Source organism: Furipterus horrens, unplaced genomic scaffold (assembly GCF_987537825.1).
Source record: "Furipterus horrens unplaced genomic scaffold, mFurHor1.1.pri manual_scaffold_4, whole genome shotgun sequence".
Classification (NCBI taxonomy): domain Eukaryota; kingdom Metazoa; phylum Chordata; class Mammalia; order Chiroptera; family Furipteridae; genus Furipterus; species Furipterus horrens.
In genome coordinates this window covers 50355535-50378687 of record NW_028327174.1, presented here as the reverse complement: position 1 = coordinate 50378687, position 23153 = coordinate 50355535, and the positions used below count along the sequence as shown (strand labels likewise).

At 39.8% G+C, this 23153-nt stretch overlaps 1 protein-coding gene across 2 annotated transcripts; it reads right to left on the bottom strand.

Moving 5' to 3' along the window:
- Positions 1-1496: 1496 nt before the first annotated feature.
- On the bottom strand, positions 1497-21289 carry TMBIM6 (transmembrane BAX inhibitor motif containing 6). Of its 2 annotated transcripts, none has more exons than XM_090273130.1 (10): positions 21197-21289; positions 12367-12454; positions 11863-11971; positions 8722-8842; positions 6977-7025; positions 6774-6871; positions 6489-6568; positions 5892-5992; positions 4644-4719; positions 1497-3512 (listed from the first exon to the last, which is right to left on the bottom strand). In XM_090273130.1, exons 2-10 carry the CDS (start codon positions 12420-12422, stop codon positions 3489-3491), a joined length of 714 nt encoding a protein of 237 aa, XP_090129256.1. In that variant the 5' UTR covers positions 12423-12454; positions 21197-21289; the 3' UTR covers positions 1497-3488. The 2 variants fall into 2 exon arrangements, with proteins under 2 accessions (XP_090129256.1, XP_090129257.1); XM_090273131.1 differs by lacking the exon at positions 21197-21289 and adding an exon at positions 20356-20425.
- Between the last annotated feature and the right edge of the window lie 1864 nt (positions 21290-23153).

The window sequence follows — 23153 nt, the reverse complement described above, 5'->3', positions numbered from 1 at the left end:
TTTGACTCAGTCTTTAAGATTTAGCCTTACTTAGCTCAGGTGTCATCTCCAAAACACTTTCCCCTGAACCACCACCGATCAGGCTAAATGCCCTCCACTGTTGTCCAGGGCCCACTGTGCTCGCCCCTGTAAGCACAGAATGCCTGCCTGTAGCTACCCTGCCCTTGGCTGTAACTAAAATGCCGTGCCCTGGTCTTTATCCCCAGCATGGAGATGACCCCTTCTGATAACCTGCTTAGGCAGGTCAGACTCTCTTCACCTAACAAGAGGTCCTTCTACTTCCACACCAATGACTTCATCCCTCTAGTTCAGGCCTGCAGATGTGCTAGGCATGGAATGATTGTTAACCCCTCCTGTTTAATTTGTAATTAGTGGGCTCCTTGAGGAAAGACTAAAAGGTTACAAAGACTGGTTGTGGGAGAGTTTGCCCAAACCACCTCACATTTTCCTCCACCCAGATGGAGCTGGAGCCAGAATGAAGGTCAGGATGGCACTTACCTCAGGGTTGCCTACATAGGGAAACAGTGAAGGGCTGGGGCTCCAGAGACAGGGTGCCTGGGTTCTTTCCAGACATATCTGTCACTGCCTGCTGGCATGACTTTGGAAGCTACTGATCATATGTGGTAAACAGTCTACCTTCTTAGGCTATTGGGAATATTAAAACCTGGTATGTTGTGAGCACTATGCTGTGCCTGTGTGTCTTACCCCACCACCACCGCAAATAGAAGACAGCACAAGGATAAAATTGGGTTTTACAGAATCTGAGGCTGGCATCTTTCAGTCATCACGAGGAATGTAAAAAAAATAAATAAAAGATGCTTTAGGTACACTTTCTAAGTTGGGAAAAGAAGTTCCTTAGCTGGGATGGGGGTATGTGGAGTCCAAAGAGATCGGTCACCTGGAAGTAACCTAGATGAGCCAGTCAGGTAACAGCAGTCAAATCTAACAGCAGTCAAATCCTAACAGGAAGCTCTGTGACTATAATGAACATGACAACCGGAGGGCAAGCCTGCCAAAATGGAATAACCAGATTGTAATCCAAACTTTGGTTTATTTTCTCATATGTAAACAAGGAAAGGATGTTTTTCAATGATAATTCCTACACCTAGAATGGCACCTGGCCACAATGGTGACCAAAAGTACTCACAGAATGATTGGATTATGCCTTTTTTCCATTACACATCCCCAAATTCCATAGTTTGCCTATACACTAGAACCAACCACACACATGCTCTTACCACAAACCATCTACAATAAAGGCTGGGAAAGGGGAGGACCAGAAAAAGGCCCAGGCTGTGTATCAGACAGAAAAAATTCCCAACCTTTGTGGTGAGCTGGGGCTGTAGAATAGGTGCCTAAGAAGGGGGGGGGGGGGGGGGGGGCACTTGTTTCCTTCTCTTCACACCTTGAGCAAAAAAATCTTGTCCCATTTAGCTCCCCCCCAAGTCCCACCATGTTCGGCTATGGCCTTGAGTTTAAAATACGTTAATACTAGAAAAGGTTAAGGAATTTATTTTATTTTTTTTTACAAATTAAGACTATGTAGATTTCATATATTTCTGATCAAAAACACCTTTGTCTTCACAGTATGTTAGAGAATGCAGCCTAAGCTGAAAACCAAGGAACTAGAAAAGAAAGTGATAATTACAGTGATTACTGTTTTAAAAACCTGTTAAGACATTTTCTTTAAAAGTTTTTTTTTAATAGCTTGTCATTCTTGGCACAGTTTCTAAAGAAAAACTCCTTTAACCCAAGCAAATAAAGCACAAGAGGTGGAGTTTGGCTTCAAAAGATGTTAACTCGGATTCTCACGCCTAGCAAAGAATCAACAAATTTATGGAGTTGTTACGGCGCGTTAATGGGAAGGAAGTCCTTCTAGAAGTTTCCAAGCCACAGGCTGGAAGCAGCAGCTGAGAGGGCAGCATCCTCTGTGGAAGCAAGCCATTCTGGGTGGCAAACCACTCCAGAAACACACACAGCCTGGGAACAAACCTTTTCATGGGATGGTGTACAGCAAATGAGCAGTCACACGTCAAACTGTGTACTGGGTGTGAACAGGCAAAGCCAAAAATGGTGTCCTGCTGGCAATAAGCTTTCCATGGCATGGCTCAGTCCCCCTTACACCAAAGCCCTGTAAGTAGCCAGAGCCACAAATGCTCCCAAGGCCCACCCATCTGTGCCAGCTGACTGTGCAGGCCAGAGGAAAGGAGCTGGTGATTCCCACTGGTACTGCCCTTCCTCCATATGCAACCACAAAACTGCTGGGAATTAGGTATCTTACAGGTTTGGTCACCTGGGCCCTGCCAGGAAGGCTGCCGAGTTGTAGAAAACAGGTTTAGAGCCCAAAACTAAAGCGCATGTGAAAACAAACATTTATCTCCTGCCCCAAATTTCTGGCTTGACAATACCTATGATCAGGTGGGACATTACCCAATGGGAGATAACAAAAATGCATCAAAGGACTGTTATGACTGCTGCCTCCCAAGCTTCATCTTTTGATCTGAACAAGAACCACTCAGTAGGAGATTCTGTCTTAAGAAGTTCTTATCTAGGTTTTTCTGGCAGATTAGTTACAATTACCCCCAGAGGCTCAACCATTCTCTTCCCTTTTCTTCATCTCCTGGGTTCTTTAATCACATGGTAGGGGCCACTCAGCAACTAAGGTGATAACCAATAAAAAATAAAATAAAGACCAGGGGAAATTTGAGGATTCTAGGCTCTATCTTGCAATACACAATCAGCCTTTTTTTAAGTGCCGACAAGAATTAGTCTTCCCTTTGGGCTGAAATCCTCCCATCCCAGGGGTGGAAAGCAGGCAGGTGATCAGACAAGAGATAGGAAAGAGTAGGAACAAGAACACATACAAATCCACATTCCTTTTGTGATGGCAAGGCAGAAGGGTGTGTTTGCCAGACCAGCAGCAATTTGGGCAGCTCAGAAGCAGCAAAGCATTCACCAGAAGAGGCTCTTCACTTTCTCTGTAGGGGCTGACAGAAGCTCAGCTATAATGAACCTGAGTAACAACAGGAGCAGCAAACTTCTTTCCAAAGGAAAACACTGCCCAGTCCCACAGGAACTGCACACCAACCAAACAGTGCTGAGGATGGAAGGGCAGAGGTGGCTCTACCAAACAGTTCAGATGCACTTGGTACAGCTCAGTTGAAAAGTGGACTCCTGGAGTTGTCTCCCTCCGTGGGTTCCACTCCTCATCATGATGGACTGGCTGCTTAAGCACAGGAAGAGGCTAGGGATGCAGATGACAGAAAAGGAAGTGGGGAAGAACTCTACCAATACGAAGCCAAACTCCAAACTATATTCTGCTAATCAGTTTTTTGATCAAAAAGTTCAAAATAGAGAAAACCACAAAGTACAAAAGCTTTTCTGATGCTTTTCATTATCAGAGAACACACCACATGTAATGTGTGCAAAGAGAAGATGAGTGGATAGAGGGAGAGGAAGCCAAATTGGGAAGAGGCTGGATGGTCATTTCACTTCTTCTCTTTCTTCTTGTCCTGGAAGTCAAGAAAAATTACCAAATTAATTTCTGGCATCATTCAAACTAAAACTCTTGAGTGAGCCAACACCTGGCTGCCTTTGATTAAGGACTAGAAGAGATTGGGGACAATAAAAAGGAATGAGAAATTCTCCTTTAGTGCAGCAGGAACTGAATCTTAACCATCTTCCACTGGTGGCCCCCCAGGTTGCTGAAAGACCTGAGAATACACTTCAAGCAATTGTTCCCACTTCCACCCCAATAGTACCTAGGTGGGCCTACCTGACCACTCTTGGCTACTTACAACCACTGCAGCTCAGATCCCAACCACTGAAGGCTTCAGTCTAGCAGTCTATCTTAAAAGAACTAATCAAAAGGTCAAGACCAAGGCCAAGACCACCAACTTTCCATCAGGCTTCAAAAGGAAGCATATATCCTGGGCATAAACCAACATTCAGAAATATTCTAGTCTAGGAGAATTCTTCAGTCAATCTTAGGTGGAAGCCCAGTGTATTTAACAAATGGAAGTTGAGTTGCTTTGACTGAAAATGGGACACCCGTTTGGTGCCCAGTCCAGTTGTGGCACAGACCAGAGGACCACCAAATCCACCAAGTCCCCTGCTTCTACCACCACTGCACTGTGTCCTGTTCCATAGTAAGGACTGTAAGAAAAGCTGCTGGGCTCATTTGTTCTCCAGCTGCTGGAGTAGACTAAGTTTGACACTCACTCACCATATACAGAATGCGTCTCTGGAATAAACTTAAGACCAACAAGTGTAAATTGGTTTATTTCTGAAATATATTTACAAAAACTGGTTGTCAATATTATACAAATCTTCTAGAATATCCTTTTCTGAATCATAACTATCTTTAAGAGCCTTTAAATTCTTCATATAGCAAACTGCTGCCCCTGAAACTCTTTTTTTCCCTTTGATACTTGTCTTAGGGATTAGTTTTTTTTCGTTTTTAAAAAGGAGTTTTTACTTATTCCTTTTTCTACATCAGCTAAAGAATTCTGCTTTACTTCTTACTTAATGCCTTATATAACCCTGGACCTACACAGTGTATAAGCAAGTTTTCACATTTGAAGTATATATAGATGCTGAGCACCGGAGCTATCCTCTCATCTTTGGGTAGTGGGCTGACTAACCTTCTCATTCAAAGCCAAGATCATCATGAGTTTTCTGAAGAGAGTAACGAAGTCTAAGAAGAGGTCAATGCAATGCCTGAAAGAGAACCAGAGCACAAATTGCACTTCCTACTTTCCTTTACACAAAGATATAAAATTCCCACACCATGAGTTGGCTTCACCAACACTCCACCAATTAAGGAAGTAAAATTGTGTCTGAAATCCTTTCAACTAAATGAAACCATGTATTGGGTTGGCCAAAGTCTGTTACATTTTTTCTGTAAAATAAAAGACACATTTTTCATTTTATTGATATGAATATTTTGAGTATATTGGCTATCTCCTGTTATCAGCTTCGAGTGGGTAGGTGCAAGGGGAGCTACTAAACATCTTCCAATGCATAAGACAGCCCCACAGCAAAGTTATTTGGCCAAAATGTCAATAGTACAAAGAAACTTTGCAAATCTCTTTGGACACACTTGCTCAATCACAGCACCTTCTCCATACACTGCACAAATCTTTTTTTGCCAAAACACTGCATATTTTCTTTGAGCTTCAATATTAAAACAGCTGCACAAAAATACATCAAATTTTGATTTTTTTTTTTTAAATGCACACTGACACGACAGCTGTCACAATACAATCTAACAAAACTGTTTTGAATGAAAAGACAATTAAGCACTACTAGAGCCACTGTACAGAAAAAACTAAACAAACTTTTGGGCCAACCCAATAGCATACAGAAAAGAAAAATTGGGCTTTAGACTCTGCAGAGGCCCAACTGAATCCTGCCTGACCTACGTACCACTAACTTTGAGAGGATTTCAACATTAAAAAATGCATATATTCAAAAAACATTATATGTATATCTTCTCATTGTTAAAGACTTAAAGAATACAAAAGTATAAAGAATAAAAGGTAAAAAGTCCTTTTCCTTCTCCCCTGCCTATACGTAACCACTATGAAAAATATGGATATTTAAATACATATTAGTAGTTCAATTTTAAAAAATCTGATGTCTTTCAAGAATTGAGAGAAACTATGCTATTTTGGTGCATAGTTCCAAAACCACAGGTATCCTCCCACATACACCCCCTCAAAGCTTGAATACCTGAAGTTCAGTCAGTGCTACCTGATCTACTTTTATCCCTACTAATGTGGACAGAAAGGTGGGCCAGGCAACGTACTGTCCCTAGGATTCAGAAAAGAGCTACAGAACAGAGTAAGCCTCATTCTTCATTCTTGTTAAAGACCAGTTTTCACACTCACCAGATATAATCCTTATCTCCATTTTCAGCCTTTTCAATAATGAGTTGAGTATCAAAAAGGACAAAGCCACACATGACCAACAGCCCCAAATACAGGTTTGCCTGACAAAAGAATAAGATGAGGTTACCATATGGTAAACACTGTAGAAAAAAAAGCCATACTTCTTTCTGGCTCTTGGCACTTAAAAGTACATCAAATGCTTACCACACTGATGTTAACATTCATGGGAACTGAAGTGTATGGTGAAGACCACATTACTTCCCTCAGCACAATTCCGCACTAATTTTTTTTTTTTTTTTTTTTTTTTTTTTTGGTCAATAGAAGAGGTTGAATCATTTTAAGGAGTGCCTGCTGGGACTGGCCTTAGAAAAATGACCTCTGAGCAAACCGTCTTCTCCTTAGCAATGTCTAACTCATTTAGTCTGAACTTTTACCCACGGACAGCTCCACCCTAGGAAGGTTAGTGGGGAGGCTTCCAGAGCACTGCCTAATAAAGGGGAACATTCTGGAGGATTCTGGTCTATCTTGCTTCAGGGTTAAGCAAGAAAAATAAGTGTGAGGCAAATGGCCGCTGTAAAGTTACATGCAAAGTCTTACCTGGAAAAGCCAAATGGATCCAAAGAACAGATTCCCCAGGGAAGACAAAAGCATCAGGCTCATGGCTGACATCAAGACACCTGTAACACGTGACAAAAAGCCATCTTGAGAGAAGACAAAGTAAAGTAAAAACAATCCTGCTAAAGCCATTATTTGTGTTCCCTCAAAATGAAGGCTTTCTACTTCAACCCAATAGTCACAAGAAGGTGGGATGAGGGGGAACAGTCCTAGTGAGAATCCTGGCTAGAGCAGAGACCCTCTCCCTGCCTTCCGGTCCACACTTACCTCCCAAAAAGAGGTAACTACGGCGCCTGGCATAGAGAGCACTCAGGGTGAAGCAGGTGAAGATCATTGCTGTGCCTATGAAGGCAGTGGGAAGGATGCTGTCAAGGAGAAGACTGTTAGACTGAGGGCCACAGTAACACAGTCTATTTGTAGAAGGCACATTCACAAGAGCAGAAAGACGCAGACACTGCTAAAACGGTCACCTGGGGTTGATGTCGATGCACAGCTCCAGAGCAGGGCCCAGGCCGACTCCTGGAAAACAAAAAGCCCCAGAGCACATCACTGCCATCAGTTCTGGAAGACGACCCTTGTCCAAAAGCTGATCATTAATAGCACAGGCATGCCCACGCTCCAAAAAAAAAACGTGGACTAAAGTAACTAAATGTCTCTCTCCATGTTTGTTTTCAACAGAACTTGAACTTGACTAAGTTTTTTATTTATACAGAACTGCAAAACTGTCCCTTAGCTGAAAATCACTGATGACTCCTAGGAAGAATGGAGTTTAAAAGGAAATTGACACAGGCATGTCAGACATTTTGAGCTAAATCGTTAAGGCTGCAAAACTCTGAAAAGGAGCAATGTGAGCCCATAATGTGGCCAGATCAGGAATTAGATTAGGAAAAAAAGAATTAAGAGTAAAGCAGAAACTTGTGGACAGCAATCTTATAGTCATGCATGGCCAACTCTCTTTGTAGCAAAAAAAGGTCAGACCAGTTTTGCAGGTGGAAGTGTGCCAACAGGAGGGCACCGCGGCAGCCTGTTCTGGCTCCAACATTTCCTCTGCTTTGGTGACTCTTTTCTCCTTTCAATTCCACCCTTTAATGACTTCAAAAACTAGATAGCCCTCATCTAAAAATCTTAATCTCTAAATCCCTGCCTTTCTACAATTTCTTCAACATGATAGATTAGATAAATGAGCTGTACTAACTCACATGTTGCTTTGCAAGTATTTTTATTGTGTAGTTTTAGTCCAGTTTCCCTTAATAATTCTAGAAGGGTTTTGTTAACTATTTTTATTGTTGACACTATTTCAGATGCCCCTATATCTCCCTCTTTACCCCCTCTACCCGGCCCCCTCCCTGTGGCCATCACCATACTGCTGTCTGTGTGCATGTATCACGCAAACATACTTTTTGCCTAATCCCCTCACCGTTTTCAGTCCCTCCTCCCCGACTGAGAGCTGTCAGTCTGTTCCATGTTTCCATGTCTCTATTTCTATTTTGTTTATCAGTTTATTTTGTTCATTAGATTCCACAGGTAAGTGAGATCATATGGTATTTGTCTATCTCTGACTGGCTTATTTCACTTAGCACAATAACCTTCTGGTTCACCCATGCTGCTGCAAAAGGTAAGCTCTCCTTTTTTATGGTCACATAGTAGTCCCATTGTGTAAATGTACCACAGCTTTTTTATCTACTCATCTACTGATGGGCACTTGGGCTGTTTCTAGATCCTGGATATTGTAGATAATGTTGTAGAAGTGCCGTGCTTTTAATTCTTTTCTTGAGAATCAGCAAAAGGCCCTGTGTGACGTATTTCAATGTCTGTACAGTTCCGAACAGATGAATGCTTCTACGAGAGTTGCCAGTGTGAGTCCATCTAAGTCAGGTTCTTGAATTGTTTAGTCCCATGTCTACCATTAATAAGCTATGCTACCTACACTCTTAAATTTCATTCATTCAAGCACACAAATGCTTATTTTTGGATACAAAAGTAATCACTAGTAACAAAGAGCTTACCCTCTGTATGGGGAAGCAAGACGCACCTACACGAAACAAGGAAGTAGTACAAGGCAAAACACACTCAAATATAAGGTTTGATAGTAACTGTACCAGTTGGATAGTAAGTGTACCAGCATAAATATAAATCTCAGAACCTAGTCTAAAGATATTTAAAAATATAGTCTCTACCCTCATCCCACCAAAATTAAACCAATCCCTCAACATACCTGTAAGGAAAGCAAATCCAACAAGAAGTCCCAGTCTTTTTTGCTCAGTTTCACGGCTATGAGGTGTTGCCATCAGCCAAATCATCAACCCCAGGGAACCCAGGGCAGAGAGCAGGCCAGCCTGTCAGATCCAAAATCATAAATGAAGTATCAAACTTATTTTGCAGGAGACTTTATTAGATTCAAATATTCATCTGAACTCCCTAGTATTTGCTTCTATCCTGGAGGCAGTGGAAAAGGCAGTGTGGACTGAAAAGAAACCAGAAGCCTTAAAGGACAGAGCTGGGACTGCAGTAGATGCTGGAGGCTGTTCTGGCCTGGGTGGTCCACCAACCACAACTACCCTCGTCAAACGATGAGTTTTGCCCAAGAGATAAGAAAAAAATGAACCAGAGTGGCAAGTGCTGAAAAAAACATTCCAATATGTGGAACAAGCAGAAATGACCCCTTTATGATCACTGTAAAATATATACAAATACATATACACATACAGAGAAAAAAGAGAGGGTACTAGGGACAAAATGTCCCCACCCTAAATTCGTGTTTAAATCCTAACCCCCAATATGATGGTATTTAGAGGGAGGGTCTTTGGAAAGTGATTAGGTCATAAGGGTGGAGCCTTCATGAAGGGGATTAGTGCCCTTATAAAAAGGGAACCCTGAGAGCTCCTTGTCCCTTCCACCCTGTGAGAACACAGTGAGAAAAGTGGCTGTTTATGAAATGGGAAGTGGGCCCTCACCACACAACAAATCTGCTGGTGCTTTGATCTTTGACTTCCCAGCTTTGAAAACTGTAAGAAATATTTATTGTTGCCTTGATCAACTGGCTCAGTCACTTGGGTTTGATTCCCAGTCAGGGTATATGCCAGGGTTGCAGGTTCAGTTCCTGGTTGAGGCATGTACAAAGGCAACCAATCAATGTTTCTCTCCCTCTTTCTCCCTACCTTTCTTTCCCTTGCTCTAAAAAAATAAATAAATAATATCTTAGGGGAGAAAAAAAAGAACTCTGTTGTTGAGCCACCCAGTCTATGTGGTATTCTGTTAGAGCGGTCTGAAAGAACTGAGACAGAAGGTAAGTATCAAAAAGTACCAAAACATATGTCGTTATTTCTGAGTGACGGGATTATAAAGTTTTATATTTACTTATCATTAGTCTGTTATCCTAATTGTCTACACTGAACATGCTTAAGTTTTGTACAGAAAAAACAATTTTTCTTATAAAGCAAGTGGGAAAAAGCTCTAGGCATTTAAAAAGGGAGAGACCATTATATATAGACACAAAAGCTCCTTCCTTCCTTTAAAGGTATATTCCATTTTTGTTTTTCACAGTAGTTATGTTCTATAGTCACAATGAACAATGAATTAGTGAATACTGAACAACTGCTCCTGTAGGAAATAAATGATTAGGTTCTTGTGAACCCCCAGTCACCACATTTTCATCAACTGATCAATACATATCCTTTGATATATATCGTTGATCTATTAACATTGAGCTCAGAGCCACAGCACTGTAACTCATGCCTGAACAAGTTTATCTGATACACACATTTTCTCCATAACGCACATCAGTCTTCTCGCCATTAGGAACCCTAAGAGCACTTGGCACTATGCTTGGAGCATTTCAAACAACAAAATTATTAACAAAAATGCAATAGATGTCACACTAAATAGACCGTAAAAAGCACTACTGTTTACAGTTTGAGAGCTTGAAATAAGACAGTGTGTTGCCTTGTTAAACTCAGCTGGAACATGGGTGTGATGGGCAACGCGAATATTTTTTTCCTGCTCTGGGTATGACTGCAAATGTCTGCTAAAGTACTGATTTTAGGATTACAAATAAATTTTAGCAAGTAGGTATATTCACAAATACGAAATCCACAAATAATGATGATGACTTCATTTTACATTACTAAAGGGCCACTCTTGCCTAAAAGGTAGAATATGTTTTAGTCTAAATTCCAGGGATCAAAGTCCTATCCTCTGAGTATCCAGAGTAATGTTTCACACGACCCCTGGAAGGAAATGCCTGAGCGCAGGGACAGTTCTCAGCAGTGCCAATGCCAACACAGGCACACCCTCGTACTTACACAGGAAAGGACACTCTAATAGCGACATGTCTTAGCTAGTGAGAATTTCAACTTACTGATTACTCCTCAACTGTCCCTTCTATTTCTGCCAACCAAACCCAAACTCTCCTTCAATACAGGAAAATGAGTTATTAAAGGGGTTTTCACTCAACCACGAAGATGTAAGTGTATCAGAGAATAAAGTGTGTCTAATCCTTAAAGGTCTCAACCCTGCCCCTCCTGATAATTCATCGTACAATCAGTGTTTTGTATCCATGTACTCCACAGTCATTTAGGCAAAAAAAAAAAAGAGATAAAGGAGAGAGAGAGTCAAAGGCCACTGTGGAGAACACCAGTACACATGTTATGACTCTCCTCAGTGGGTAGGGGTCTTGTATATCAGCAACACATCATTAAGTGTCAGGGGTAAGACATTCTGAAGCTAAACATTTCTTTTTCTTTTTTTTTAAATATACTTGTATCGATTATGCTATTACAGTTGTCCCAATTTCCCCCCTTTCCCCCGGCCACCCAGTACCCCTATTTCCTTCAGCAGTCCCTGCTTAGTTCATGTCCATGGGTTGTGCATGTAGGTTCTTTCACTTCTCCATTTCCTATACTATTCTTAACTTCCCACTATTTTGTTCCTACCCATTATGCTTCTTAATCCCTGCACCTTTTCTCTTATTCTCCCTCTCCCAGCTGATAACCCTCCAAATGACATCTGTATCTATGATTCTGCTCCTGTTCTGGTCATTTGCTTAGTTTGTTTTTTTAGATTTAGTTGTTGATAGTTGTGAATTTGTTGCCATTTTAATGTTCATAGTTTTGACCTTCTTTTTCTTAAATGAGTCCCTTTAGCATTTCATGTAATAATGGCGTGGTGCAATATCTAGAGAGCACAGTCACCAGAAAATTTAAATGGCCCCACATGTCTAGTACGCTGGTTTTGGCTGAGTTCAGATGCCAAACTGCTGAAAAGGATTAAGGAGGGGCATAGGCTTGTACCACCCTGCTGAACTAGTTTCTTCTAATTACAATTTATATGACAGCAACTAGAAGGAAATCGCTCTTACCTGAATGAAATGAGTGACCACATGGACATAGGCCCCTGCAGCCGCCACAAACATACAGAGGGCAAAACTGGCATAGACCTTCTTCAGGTGCTGCTGTGTTGAGGGGGTTCTAGGAAAGAATGTTAATAACAGCTGTCACTCAGGGACCAACCTAAATTCATCTAAGGACCATTTCCATCTTTTCTCCTTCCCAGGGAATATGTGGAAGTTACATTACAATTAAAAAAGGTATGTTCTGAACACAGGTTAACAAACACAGAATATTAAATGCTGGGAAAGTAAAAAACCCACAATTATGAACAATCAGTACCAAAACTAGAAAAATTAAATGGCTTTCCAGTGACCACACAGTAGTCCTTAGAATCTGGGCGCTTATCATATCCTCAGGATTCTAGCAAAGTCAATGTTAGTCTATATATACAAAAGTTAATAAGCTAGAAAAAAGAAAAACCAGATATGAAAGGAAAAGCAATAAGAAGCTGTAGTCAAGGTCAACACACTTACATATGGGAAAATTTGAAGAGCACATCAAAGTTGATCTTCCGATCAAATATGTTCATGATGCCAGAATCTGTGGGATACAGCCTCTACTCTGTAGAATAAAGAATAAAAGGAAGAAAGGTTATTTTAAAGATACAAGTATAGACAAAATAATAACTTTCTTATTAAAAAAATACAAGTTTGAAAAAATCCCACTGTTCTAACACAACCATTTTTATTTTTATATATTTCCTTCTAGAATATATAATCAACCATTGACAGAGGAAACAACCCCATCTTCCTCTCCCCAAGGTTTTTATTACTGGAATTTGATTTCTATTCTTTCAGAAGTTAATTTGCCCTTTTAAAAAACTGCTTCTTTGAGAAATTGTCAATTACCAATCTAGTTAAAGGAATCCCAGTCACTGGAACATAAAGCACTTTTATGTCATTGTTTCAAGATGCTACAGAACTCCCTCAGCAAACGTAGACTACTTCAAAGATTTAAAAAAAAAGAAAAAGAAAAACTATAAAGATCTGCCCTAGAACTTGCATTTTAAAAACATACATGTAAAAACTTTCTACCAAGTGCATTTCAGAACGGAACTAAAAAAGGGATTCACAATTTTAAAAAGAGGCTAGTTCCTACCTCCATGAAAAGGAAAATTATGCAAAAACACTTTTAAAAAACATAATTTCAGAACCTTTCCTACAAGACTTGGTATACTACAAAGAATTCCTGTATACCCTTCACCCAGACTAAATGTTACTATTTCACTATATTTGCTTTATCCTCTTTCAATATATAGCAATATATAGACTTAAAAATATATTTTTGCCAGATACAATACCCCTTACCTAAAAATACTTCAGTGTGTATATCCTAAAAATGATTATCAAAATCAGGATATTAACACTGATATAAGTCTATCATCTGAAGTATAGACCTTACTCATATCTTGCCAAAAGTCCCAAAGGGCATTTAAAAAAAACCAAAAAACACTAAACTATACCCAGGTCACATTACACATCAATACCATAAAGTCAGGCTCTTAAATTTTGCTCCCTCCTCTGTCTTACATGCAATCCTAAATAAACATGTTCAATCTACAGAACCAGGAGATCTAATCAAGACCTTTCATCTTTGCTAAATATAAATCTTCCAGATTCTTATTAGACCCATAAGGTCCAATCCTTTTCAAATTTACCAAAAAAATGTAGGGGAAGGAGGGGACCAAAACACAAAAGGTAAGTTGTTGTTTGAAAGACAGACCAACTACTCACACCCATTCTAATCAGCACTTAACCCAATACTCAGCAAATTCACCTGGACAAGCAAATCAATTTCCTGAGGGATTCTGCGCCAGTGTAAAGACACCATTCTTAAAGAGTTCAAAAGCATCCCTAACACTTGTTTTCTGAGGCTCTCTCACAAATGATACCTTAAAATGGCTGGCTTACTTTCTCTGATGTCCTCTTCCCTTTCTCAACCACCCCTACTCACCTCAATTCTGTTACTTCTGTTAGTTTTGTTCTTAAGAACTGATATGGTGACAAGCTGCAGAACCTACTAAAGCTGATGCTCTCATCTCAAGGTCTCAGGGCTCCAGGCCCTCTTGATCTAGATGGTGCAATTATTGCAGGCTGTTGCACTGCCAGCCACAGCCTTCCATAACCATGAGGAATACATCCTCTAGAGAGCATACTTACAGGATGGCAGAATCCAGCACCTGGAAAGTGTCTTTGTTTAAGGCTTCCATTAACATCCCTAATGACATCCCTAGACAGAACTTGCAACAGTACTGAAGCAACCTTCAGAGCCAAGTTTCTCCATAGTATTCACAACAACTGCTCAAGTATCTCTTGCTTCCAATTTCAAGAGTTAAAAAAGGAGGGGGTGGGAGTACTCAAATACCCAGGGGATTGTTAGCCAGAAAGGGGCAACACTCCGTAACCAGACCCCAGTAAGTGGAAACTTAGGAGGGGAGAATGGCAGAAATTCCTCTGTCCCAGTTCACTCTTTAATATTTCCTAGGAGGTAATGACTGCCCCTTTCCAGGACTCTCTTACAACTGCCAACAGAAAACCCAAAACCATCAAAGGTTGTGAGCGTAAGGAGGAAGGTGTCAAATAGGAATTTCTCCATGAGTCAATAGTGGCTTGTGTTTTAAAAACATAAAAAAATAAATAAAATAAAACCCATTTTCCAATATTACTACCTATTTTAACATGTAACTACCTATTTAAAAATGTAACTATTGCTCTGGTTGGGTAGCTCACTTGGTTAGAGTGCTGTCCTAATATGCCAAGATTGCGGTTCAATCCTTGGTCAGGATATACACAAGAATCAACCAATGAATGTATAAATAAGTAGAACAACAAATCAATGTTTTTCTATCTAAAATCAATCAGTAAATTTAAAAAAATTTTAATGTAACTACCAAACTCTCTAGATGTAAAGATATACAGCAATTTTAATAGCTTTAAGGGGGGGAAAGAAATGCATATAGTATACTAATTTAAGATGACATGATGTACATATCACATATTTTCCGAAAGTGAAAATGTGAGGGGGAAAAGTTGGTCTTAGAATCAAGGAAATGTGATAATTTGCTCTAGGTCTATACCAAACAGATAAGAAGTAAGGTGCAGATAAGTCATGAGTTTAAAAAAAGTGTTCTTACAAGTTTTGCCAGATAGACTAAACTTACCAGGCTTCTATCTTAGCCTCAACTAAGTTGTGCTCAGAAGCTGTACAGAAAAGATATATACATTTCAATAAGCAAACTCAGCTAAAAAAGATTAAATTGCATTCATAACTCAAAAATAACAGCTCCCATACCAAAATTATTCTGTCTCAGGAAGAGTATTTAAAACCATTAACCAAGTAAATTCAGCTAACATCCACAATCAAATGAAAATCTTTGTTAAAAAAAAGTCTATTAAAATGGTAAATGGTATATGTTACCAAAATTAAGAAAAAAAAATACACTACATGTTGCTCAAAAATTCTTTAATACAGCAGTTTCAACGCACATCTAAGCCCATTACAAAACTGATAAAAATATTGGTCTGCCTTACCCTGAATCCCAACTTATATAGAAATCTAGAAATTCTATATTCAACTAATTATAAAACGGAGGTGGGATTATTTACACAGAATACAATGCAGACAGTGCCTCCTGGACTCATGGGAAATTTGCCTGTATTGTATTTGTAAATGACAAGTAAATGTTCAGGTGTTATTCATAACCAAATTCCTTTAATTTGGTCCAGAGCTTCATTTTAAGCCTTCAACCTTAGGAGAACAGGAATCCCCAAACATGTCAGAATCTGTGAAAATTTGTCATGCATGTACTGCTGTTGAAAGTGTCACCATTCCGTGGTTCCCTAGGTAAGCCTCTTCTGCCAGAGCCACCCAAAAAAACAAAACAAAACAAAACAAACAAAAAAACCCAGTGCATGGCTTTAACCAAGAAAGAACAACTTAAGGGAAACAAAGGGCTTCTCCCTTCAAAATCCCTCCTACTAAACACAGCTTTAATCAAGAAATGAAACACAAATGTAAGAAATATGCACAGGTAGCAAAAGTGTGTACTCATCAACCAAAATGCAACATTAATTGAAGTGAAAACTAAAGCAGTGCTTTGTAGTTGCCTAGATGTCCCTAGGGGACAGCAAATAGATGCTTCTCAGCCTTCCTCAGAAGAAACAATTCTGATAAATTCAGATCCATCTGACTTGTTCTTTTAAACCCTGAAGAAAGAATATTCTTCAGATATAAAAGATAGGTCTTTGATTAATAATCCTACCCTACTGCCATTCTGAGCATTAACAACTATGTATGAGGAAACAGATATTCTTATCAATGAACATCTATGTCTAGTGTCTTTAAATCCATTGTTTTGTTTTAGGTATCTTCCTTACCCTCGCCCTAAAATGAAAAGATTATTATAAAGGGCTGGGCCTTAAATTAAAAATGATTCTCCACAATCTTATTGCAACACCTAGTAAGTACAGTACATATAAAAAAACATGGTCAAAAGCTATGCAAAACAGCCCTGGCCGGTGTGGCTCAGTTTACTGCGCCTTGTCCTGCAAAGTGAAAGGTCGAGGTTCAATTTCCAGTCAGGGCACTTGTGTGGATTATAGGCCTGGTCCCCTCATCACTGGGCTTAGGAGAGACAACCAATCAATGTTTCTCTCCCTCTGTTTCTCCCTCCCTTCCCCTCTAAGAATAAAATCTTTTTTAAAAAGTTTTTTTTTTAAGTTATGCAAAACAGAAACAATCATACATATTTAGTATGCATTAAGAAAAAAAATCCTTGCTTTTGAAAAATAAAAGCCTGCTTACTGCTAAAGCCAGGACAGAAACTGCCTCAAGTGCATACAATTTAACATTAAACTAGCAAGTCAAAGAAACACTGTTCACACATTTAATTAAACATTTAGTTTGTGAATTATGGTTCTTCAATCCTGTTATAGTAATTTGATCATCTTGAATTCTGATCCCTCACACCTGGAAGGGACCAAATTGATACTTAAAAGAGAAATAATAAATGCTATGTGGTTAAAAAAAAGGAGGGGGGATGGCAGGACTGTGTAATTTTTCAGTAGTTCTTCCTACTGAATAGTTTTCAGGATCTGTATAGCCATGTCCTTAAATATAGTAGTTAAAAGCATGACCTGCTGCACTGGAATCATGACTGATATTTCCTTAGCTGTATGACATGTAACAAATTCCTGGCACTTAACTTCATTTGTAAAAGAGTAATATATAATATTATCTACTTCAAAGGATTGAGGATTAAGTGAGATAATACAAATAAAGTGATTAGAATAGTGCTTCATACATAAGACTAGTTCAGTATGTTAACCAATATCGTTACTAAAGTAAATACTGCAGAACCTCAATTCTTGAACTTAATTCATTCCGGAAAACTGTTCAAGAGGTGAGTTGCTCAGCCCAGCTCTGGTGTGGCTCAGTGGATTGAGCGCCCGCCTGGAAATCAGGGGGTTGCTGGCTTGATTCCCAGTCAGAGCACAAGCCTGTGTTGCGGGCCATGTCCCCAGGTAGGGGTGCGCAAGATACAACCATACATTGATGTTTCTCTCTCTCTTTCTCCCTCCCTTCCCTTTTCTCTAAAAATGAATAAATAGAATCTTAAAAAAAAAGAAAGGAGAAAAAAAAGTGAATTGTTCAAAAACCAAATATATTTTTTGGTCTCCTGAGAGAGACGTGATTGATCACACAGGTATCAGCATGAAAGGGTTGTCAGGTAGAGAATCAAGCAAGACTGAAAGTTTTGTTAGACAACCGACATATTTTTTTCCATGAATAACTTGGCTGAGAACCAAAACGTTTGAGAACTGAGATTTGATTGTACTCATTACTCTCAAGTCCTCAGTGTAGGCTTATCCCTTTTGAAAGTCTAGTTTTAGAAGACATTTATCGCAGGCCTAATTTACATATGCCCTGTAAATTACTTTAAAAAATATTATTCAACCATTAACTCACAGCTAGTTATATACCCTGAAAGCTTAATATTTACCCAAATGAGAAATTAAATTAAATGGGGGAGGGGTCTAAGAAATTTATAAACTAGACTTTAAAGAAACTTGATAAATCTTATATCACTAATTAAAATGACTTTCTTTAAATGCCATGCCTCTCTTCTGGCACATTTACACTATACCTCCTGTCCCTCGTTATCACAGGCGTTTTGAGACAGCCTAATTACAACTAAGCGATAATCTGACGTGGCAGAGATTTTGACAAAGTAAATGGTCATTAGCTTGATGTTTTCCTCTTCACCCCTGGGAGCTTGGTCTTATTTGCTTTAAGAAATTCCACTTCAAGTAGGACTGGACTTTGATTGCTCTAGATCTGAATCCTACATGACTCAGCTGCCTCCCCGCCCAACTTCGGCCAAAATCCCTGGATTAGCTAACACTGAATCCTGTCTCTCTAGGGCACTGCCTCAGAACCAAACCAGTTCCTGGAGATGATATGCCTATTGCCTTCAATATTATTTCTTGTACCGAATTTTGACACTACTGAATTTCCCTATGACCACAACTGATTGACAGATACTGATTCATAAGAAGGCCCCAATGTCCTAAATACATAATCACCTTCCAATATAAACCAGCAATCCCTTCCCAGTTAACACCATATTTAGCCCAAATGAAAGCAAGTATAGATTAGGACAAACTGTACATCCACACAATCCTCACCCCTTAAGCTCTTTTTTTAAATGTTTTCGATATCAGTTAATTGTAATAAAACTTCTCTCACACATTTGGTTTTAAGCACCTTCAGTGCAGAGCTTCCACATGAATCAGCTTGCTAGCCCCCTCACTTAAGCACAACCAGGAGTCTCCAGAACAAATCTAGATCCTATTCTCTCTCTGAACAAGAATGTTATAACCCCAAATGGCTGAGAGGGAGACCTGTCTTGAAAGGTCACTGAAGTGTTCCTAAAAGCCAACCTTTACAGTCCCTCTCTCCTTGGTTTGAATAATGTCTTTGGAAAACAAAAACGTTCGTAAAAACTATTCCATGAAATCTGATTAGAAACTTTGAGGGAACAAAACAGTTGAGTGGAAGACGTTTCTACCAGCTTCTAAAACCAAGTCAAGTAGCAAATGATAATATTTAAAGATTGAGCATCCAGAGAATTTTCAGTGTTTTCCCAGAAGAGATTAATACTCTTGGGGGTAGTTTATGAAATAAAATGAAACTCTTCAGGCCAGCAGAGTATCTTCTATAATACCACTGACAACATTCATTTAAAATTTTACAGTTTTCAAAGTGCTTTTATATACATTATCCCCTTTGACCTTCACATCAACATATGAGGGAAAGGCAAGATTGATTAGTCCCATTTTAAAGATTAAAAGAAAAATTTCAAAAAGGCAATGTAATAGTGGCACAAGCACTGTATTTGGAGTCACAAATGCTGCTATTTTTTAACATATAACTTTGGGAAAATCATTTTACCTATGGTTCTCTAGGCTTCCTCATCTGTAAGATAAGGATAACCAATACCTGCTCTACCAAGCTTACTGAATAACAAGAAAATCTGTGTGAAATCATTATAAAGTACTAAAGACATTAGTATTGACTTGACCAACATCAGAAAGTTAAGAATATGTAAATAGTAGAGCCAGAACCAGGTTAGGGGGTCTTCTGCCCTTGAAGTCTGGTACCTTCTACTAGAACACTCTACAGTAAAAAGCAAGTTTTCGTTTAGGCAGTTCCAGCCAAAGATCAAGAGAAATTTTTTAAAATTAAAATACTGATTCCTATTACACTTTCCTGTATGTTTTAGCATTTCTATAATAAGCATGAACTATATCTGTAACAGGAAAAAATAGAAATGCTGACTATATGGATTAATTTTATCTTTCCTATTCTTTAGGAGTGAGGCTTCAGTTAGGTCAATAGTAGAGAAGGGAAGAAAGAGGGTAGTAAGCCATGTTTCCACAAGATGAATAATTTAAGAAGGAAACTCTGAATCTAAATTACCAATTGCATTTCTCAAGAATTCAACCACTCTGTCCCCACTGAAGGAAAATGGCAGAGAATCTAAATGTCAACATAGTACTTAAGCCAGAACCAAAAATTTTCAACAAAGAGGAATTAGAAAACATCAAAGAGAGTAAATCTAATAATTAACAAAAATAAGTGTGTTCGCAGAAGCTTTAAGAACTGTGGTTGGGTTACTGGAAGAATCTGTCTTGAAGTGAATTCTTAAACTATACATTCTACCAAAAGATAAAATAGAAATATCAATAAGTAACTGGAAACACTCATTCTCCATTAACCTTTAACCTTAAAAATCTTTGTGTTTCAGGCACAGTCAGCTCTTCTACTGGGTTACACATTCACAAGTTAACTATTGCTAGATAGAGTTTCAAGTTCAGAGAGATTTTTGCCCTTGTTTGGGGTGGACAACGCAACTCAGGCTGGCACGGAATAGCAATTCCACATTTAATACACAAAAATACCACAGCTCCAGCAAGCAGGTTCCAGAAGAAGACAACGCCCAACACCGCCGCCTTCCCTAATCGGACTTTTGTGAAAGTCGCCGACAAGGTTCAGGACTAAATAAAACCAAGCCATCTCACCTGTCCGAAGGTAACCAATCAGATCAGAGCAGGGCAGCCAGTAGGGCTGGAAAGCCAGGCCAAGCCCCGCCCCGTCTCTCCACACCTCTAGCCTCTGCGGTTGGCTTACATGTAACTAAGGAGCCTCGCGTGTCACACAGTGTGACATCACCCGCCCCCCGCCGTGACAGGGCAGCCTGCCTCACCAGGCCCTTCTCGAGACCCAAGCCCAACCACTCACCCAGAGGCCCCATAGCAGAGCATTGATCGGTTGGGTTGGAGGCGGGGGGGGGGGGGGGGTGTGTGTGACCACAAACCCGTGAGGTTTCGCTTTCATTTACCCCGGAAGGGGTGTCAGACGTGCCTTAAATTCCAGAGGGGCCTGGGCCTAGGGGCCCCTGTGTCTACTCTCGGCGGAGAACGAGGGACGCAACCTGCGAAAAGGGAGGCTAAAAAGGATCTTCGCTAGCGCTCCTGCGCAGAGTGGGCACCTGGACGCTCCCCAAAATCTGGGGGGTCCCCGCCCCTCCCCCATGCCTGTATAGTTGCTCATGCGCAGTACCAGTTCTTTGCTTCCCCTCCCCACCCAGCCCTCCGGAGTCCAGTCACAGAGGAGGGACTTTTCCCACACGGTATGGTCTGTCCAAAAATGGAGTCTACTCCCATTCTCGTTCAGACAATAACTAGTAACCCCTCTTCTGTTCTTCCCTTCCGGTTTGAGCAATCCTAGTTTCAGACCTACCTTCTTACCGGCCTCTCCGGAGCCCACAAAGCTCTCTAAACACCGGATACGCTTCTGACTCTCCCAGGGCCCGCTTCAGACTCTTTATCGTAAGCCCGCCCCTCCAAGGAAGCCCCGCCCCAATCTCCTTTTAAGACCAGTCCTCATTGGCGGTTGGCTGCACTTCTGCCATTCCTTTGACTGTGCGTGCCTAAACTTCGGCAGCTTACTTCAGAGGCATTCGCTAATGTCTTTGTCAATCAAGTCTCTGACCACCAACCGGCGTCATAGAAAAGGTCTCCGCTTTCTTCCCCTATAATAAGGAAGGCTTGCTGTCGAAAGCCCCCTCTAGTGGAGAAAGCAGAGAAGGGCAGGCCCCACCCAAGACCCAGATCTTGCAAATAATGGAACCTCTACAACGCTTGATGGGATAGTGCTATGAAGTCCCGGAATTCTAGTTTTAGTCTTTTTATGGAATGTTAGAGAAGGAAAGAGAGTCAGAAAACACATAGAAAAGCGCTTTTCACAGAGGCCAATTTGCCGTGAACTTAATGGAGTTTAAGCTTCAAAGCATCTTTTAATCCACGGGCCTGATAAAATGGTTGTTTTATGCCAACAATTTTGGAGTCTCATAGATAACTGAAACTGTTCTTTCTACAAATCAATAAGAAAGAGACCAAAATCAACATAAATATGGGCAAAAGGTATAAATAGTCAATTCAGTAAGAGAAAACCCAAATGGCCAATAAACATATAAAAAATTCTCACCAGTAGTTAGAAAAATGCAAATTGAAACAATGGTATACTTTTCACACAGGACTGGCAAAATCAAAAAGTTTGGCAACTCCAGTATTGGTGAGGAAGTGGAAAATTAGGAAATTGTGCTTCATTTAAGAACTTGAAATTAATGATATTTTCTTCCTGAGGGAGATAATAAAAGAAACGTTGAGAAACAGATTTATACAATGAAAAAACATACAGCTGCTACAACAAGTTTAGTAGATTTATACGTATCAAGATGGACACATCTTTTAAAAAAATATTTACCTAAGGATATGTTTATTTATTTATTTTGTTTAGAGAGGAAGAGAGAAACATCAATGTGAGAGAAAAATATCAATCAGTTGTCATGTTCACCCGCAATCTAAGTATGTGCCCTGACTGGGAATCAAACCTGCAACCTTTAAAAAAAAAAAAAAGACTTATTTATTTTTAGAGAGAGGGGAAGGGAGGGAGAAAGAGAGGAAGAGAAATATTGATTTGAGAGAGAAACATTGATCACTTGCCTCAACCCAGGCCTGTGTCCTGACAGGAAATCAAACTGGCAACCTTTTGCTTTGTGGGACTACATCCAACTGAGACACACCAGTCAGGGCAAGCCTGCGACCTTTTTGGTGCTTGGGAGCTCCAACCAATGGAGCTACCTGGCCAGGGCAATATGGATATATCTTGAACACAATGTGAATGAAAACAAATTACATGTTGTTACATGCAATAAGGTGCAATTGATGTAAATATAAAATACCACCCAGAACAATAATATACACAGTAGTCCCTCTCTATATCGCGGTTCACTTATCGTGGCCTCACTGTATCGCAGGATTTTTAAAAATATTATATTAAATTATTTATTGCAGATTTTTCACTATATCGCAGGATTTTGCGGTACTGTATATGTATGTTGTTAAAGTTACATAGGTTTAAGAGTGTAGAATATGTTTAAGAATATGTTTAAGTTTTATAAGTTAATAAGGGAGTGGGAAAGGTTAATAAGGGACTGGGAACAGTTTATAAGTGTGTGGGAAGGGTTTATAAAGCCTTAAAATATATATAAATACTAAAATAAATGTAAGGTTCCTATTTCGCGGATTTTCACCTACCGCGGGGGGGTTGAGAACGTAATACCTGCAATAAGTGAGAGAACACTGTATTATTAATATATACATAGCAAAGGTTTTAAAAACCTCGGATCATATGA

Excerpts from the sequence above, each read along its gene's own strand:
- TMBIM6 (XM_090273130.1), bottom strand. The coding sequence starts at position 12,422 with ATGAACATATTTGATCGGAAGATCAACTTTGATGTGCTCTTCAAATTT. Across the intron at positions 11,972-12,366 it reads CTCTTCAAATTTTCCCATAT|AACCCCCTCAACACAGCAGC; the intron begins GTAAGTGTGTTG and ends ATTCTTTCCTAG. Across the intron at positions 6,872-6,976 it reads TGCATCGACATCAACCCCAG|CATCCTTCCCACTGCCTTCA; the intron begins GTGACCGTTTTA and ends TCTCCTTGACAG.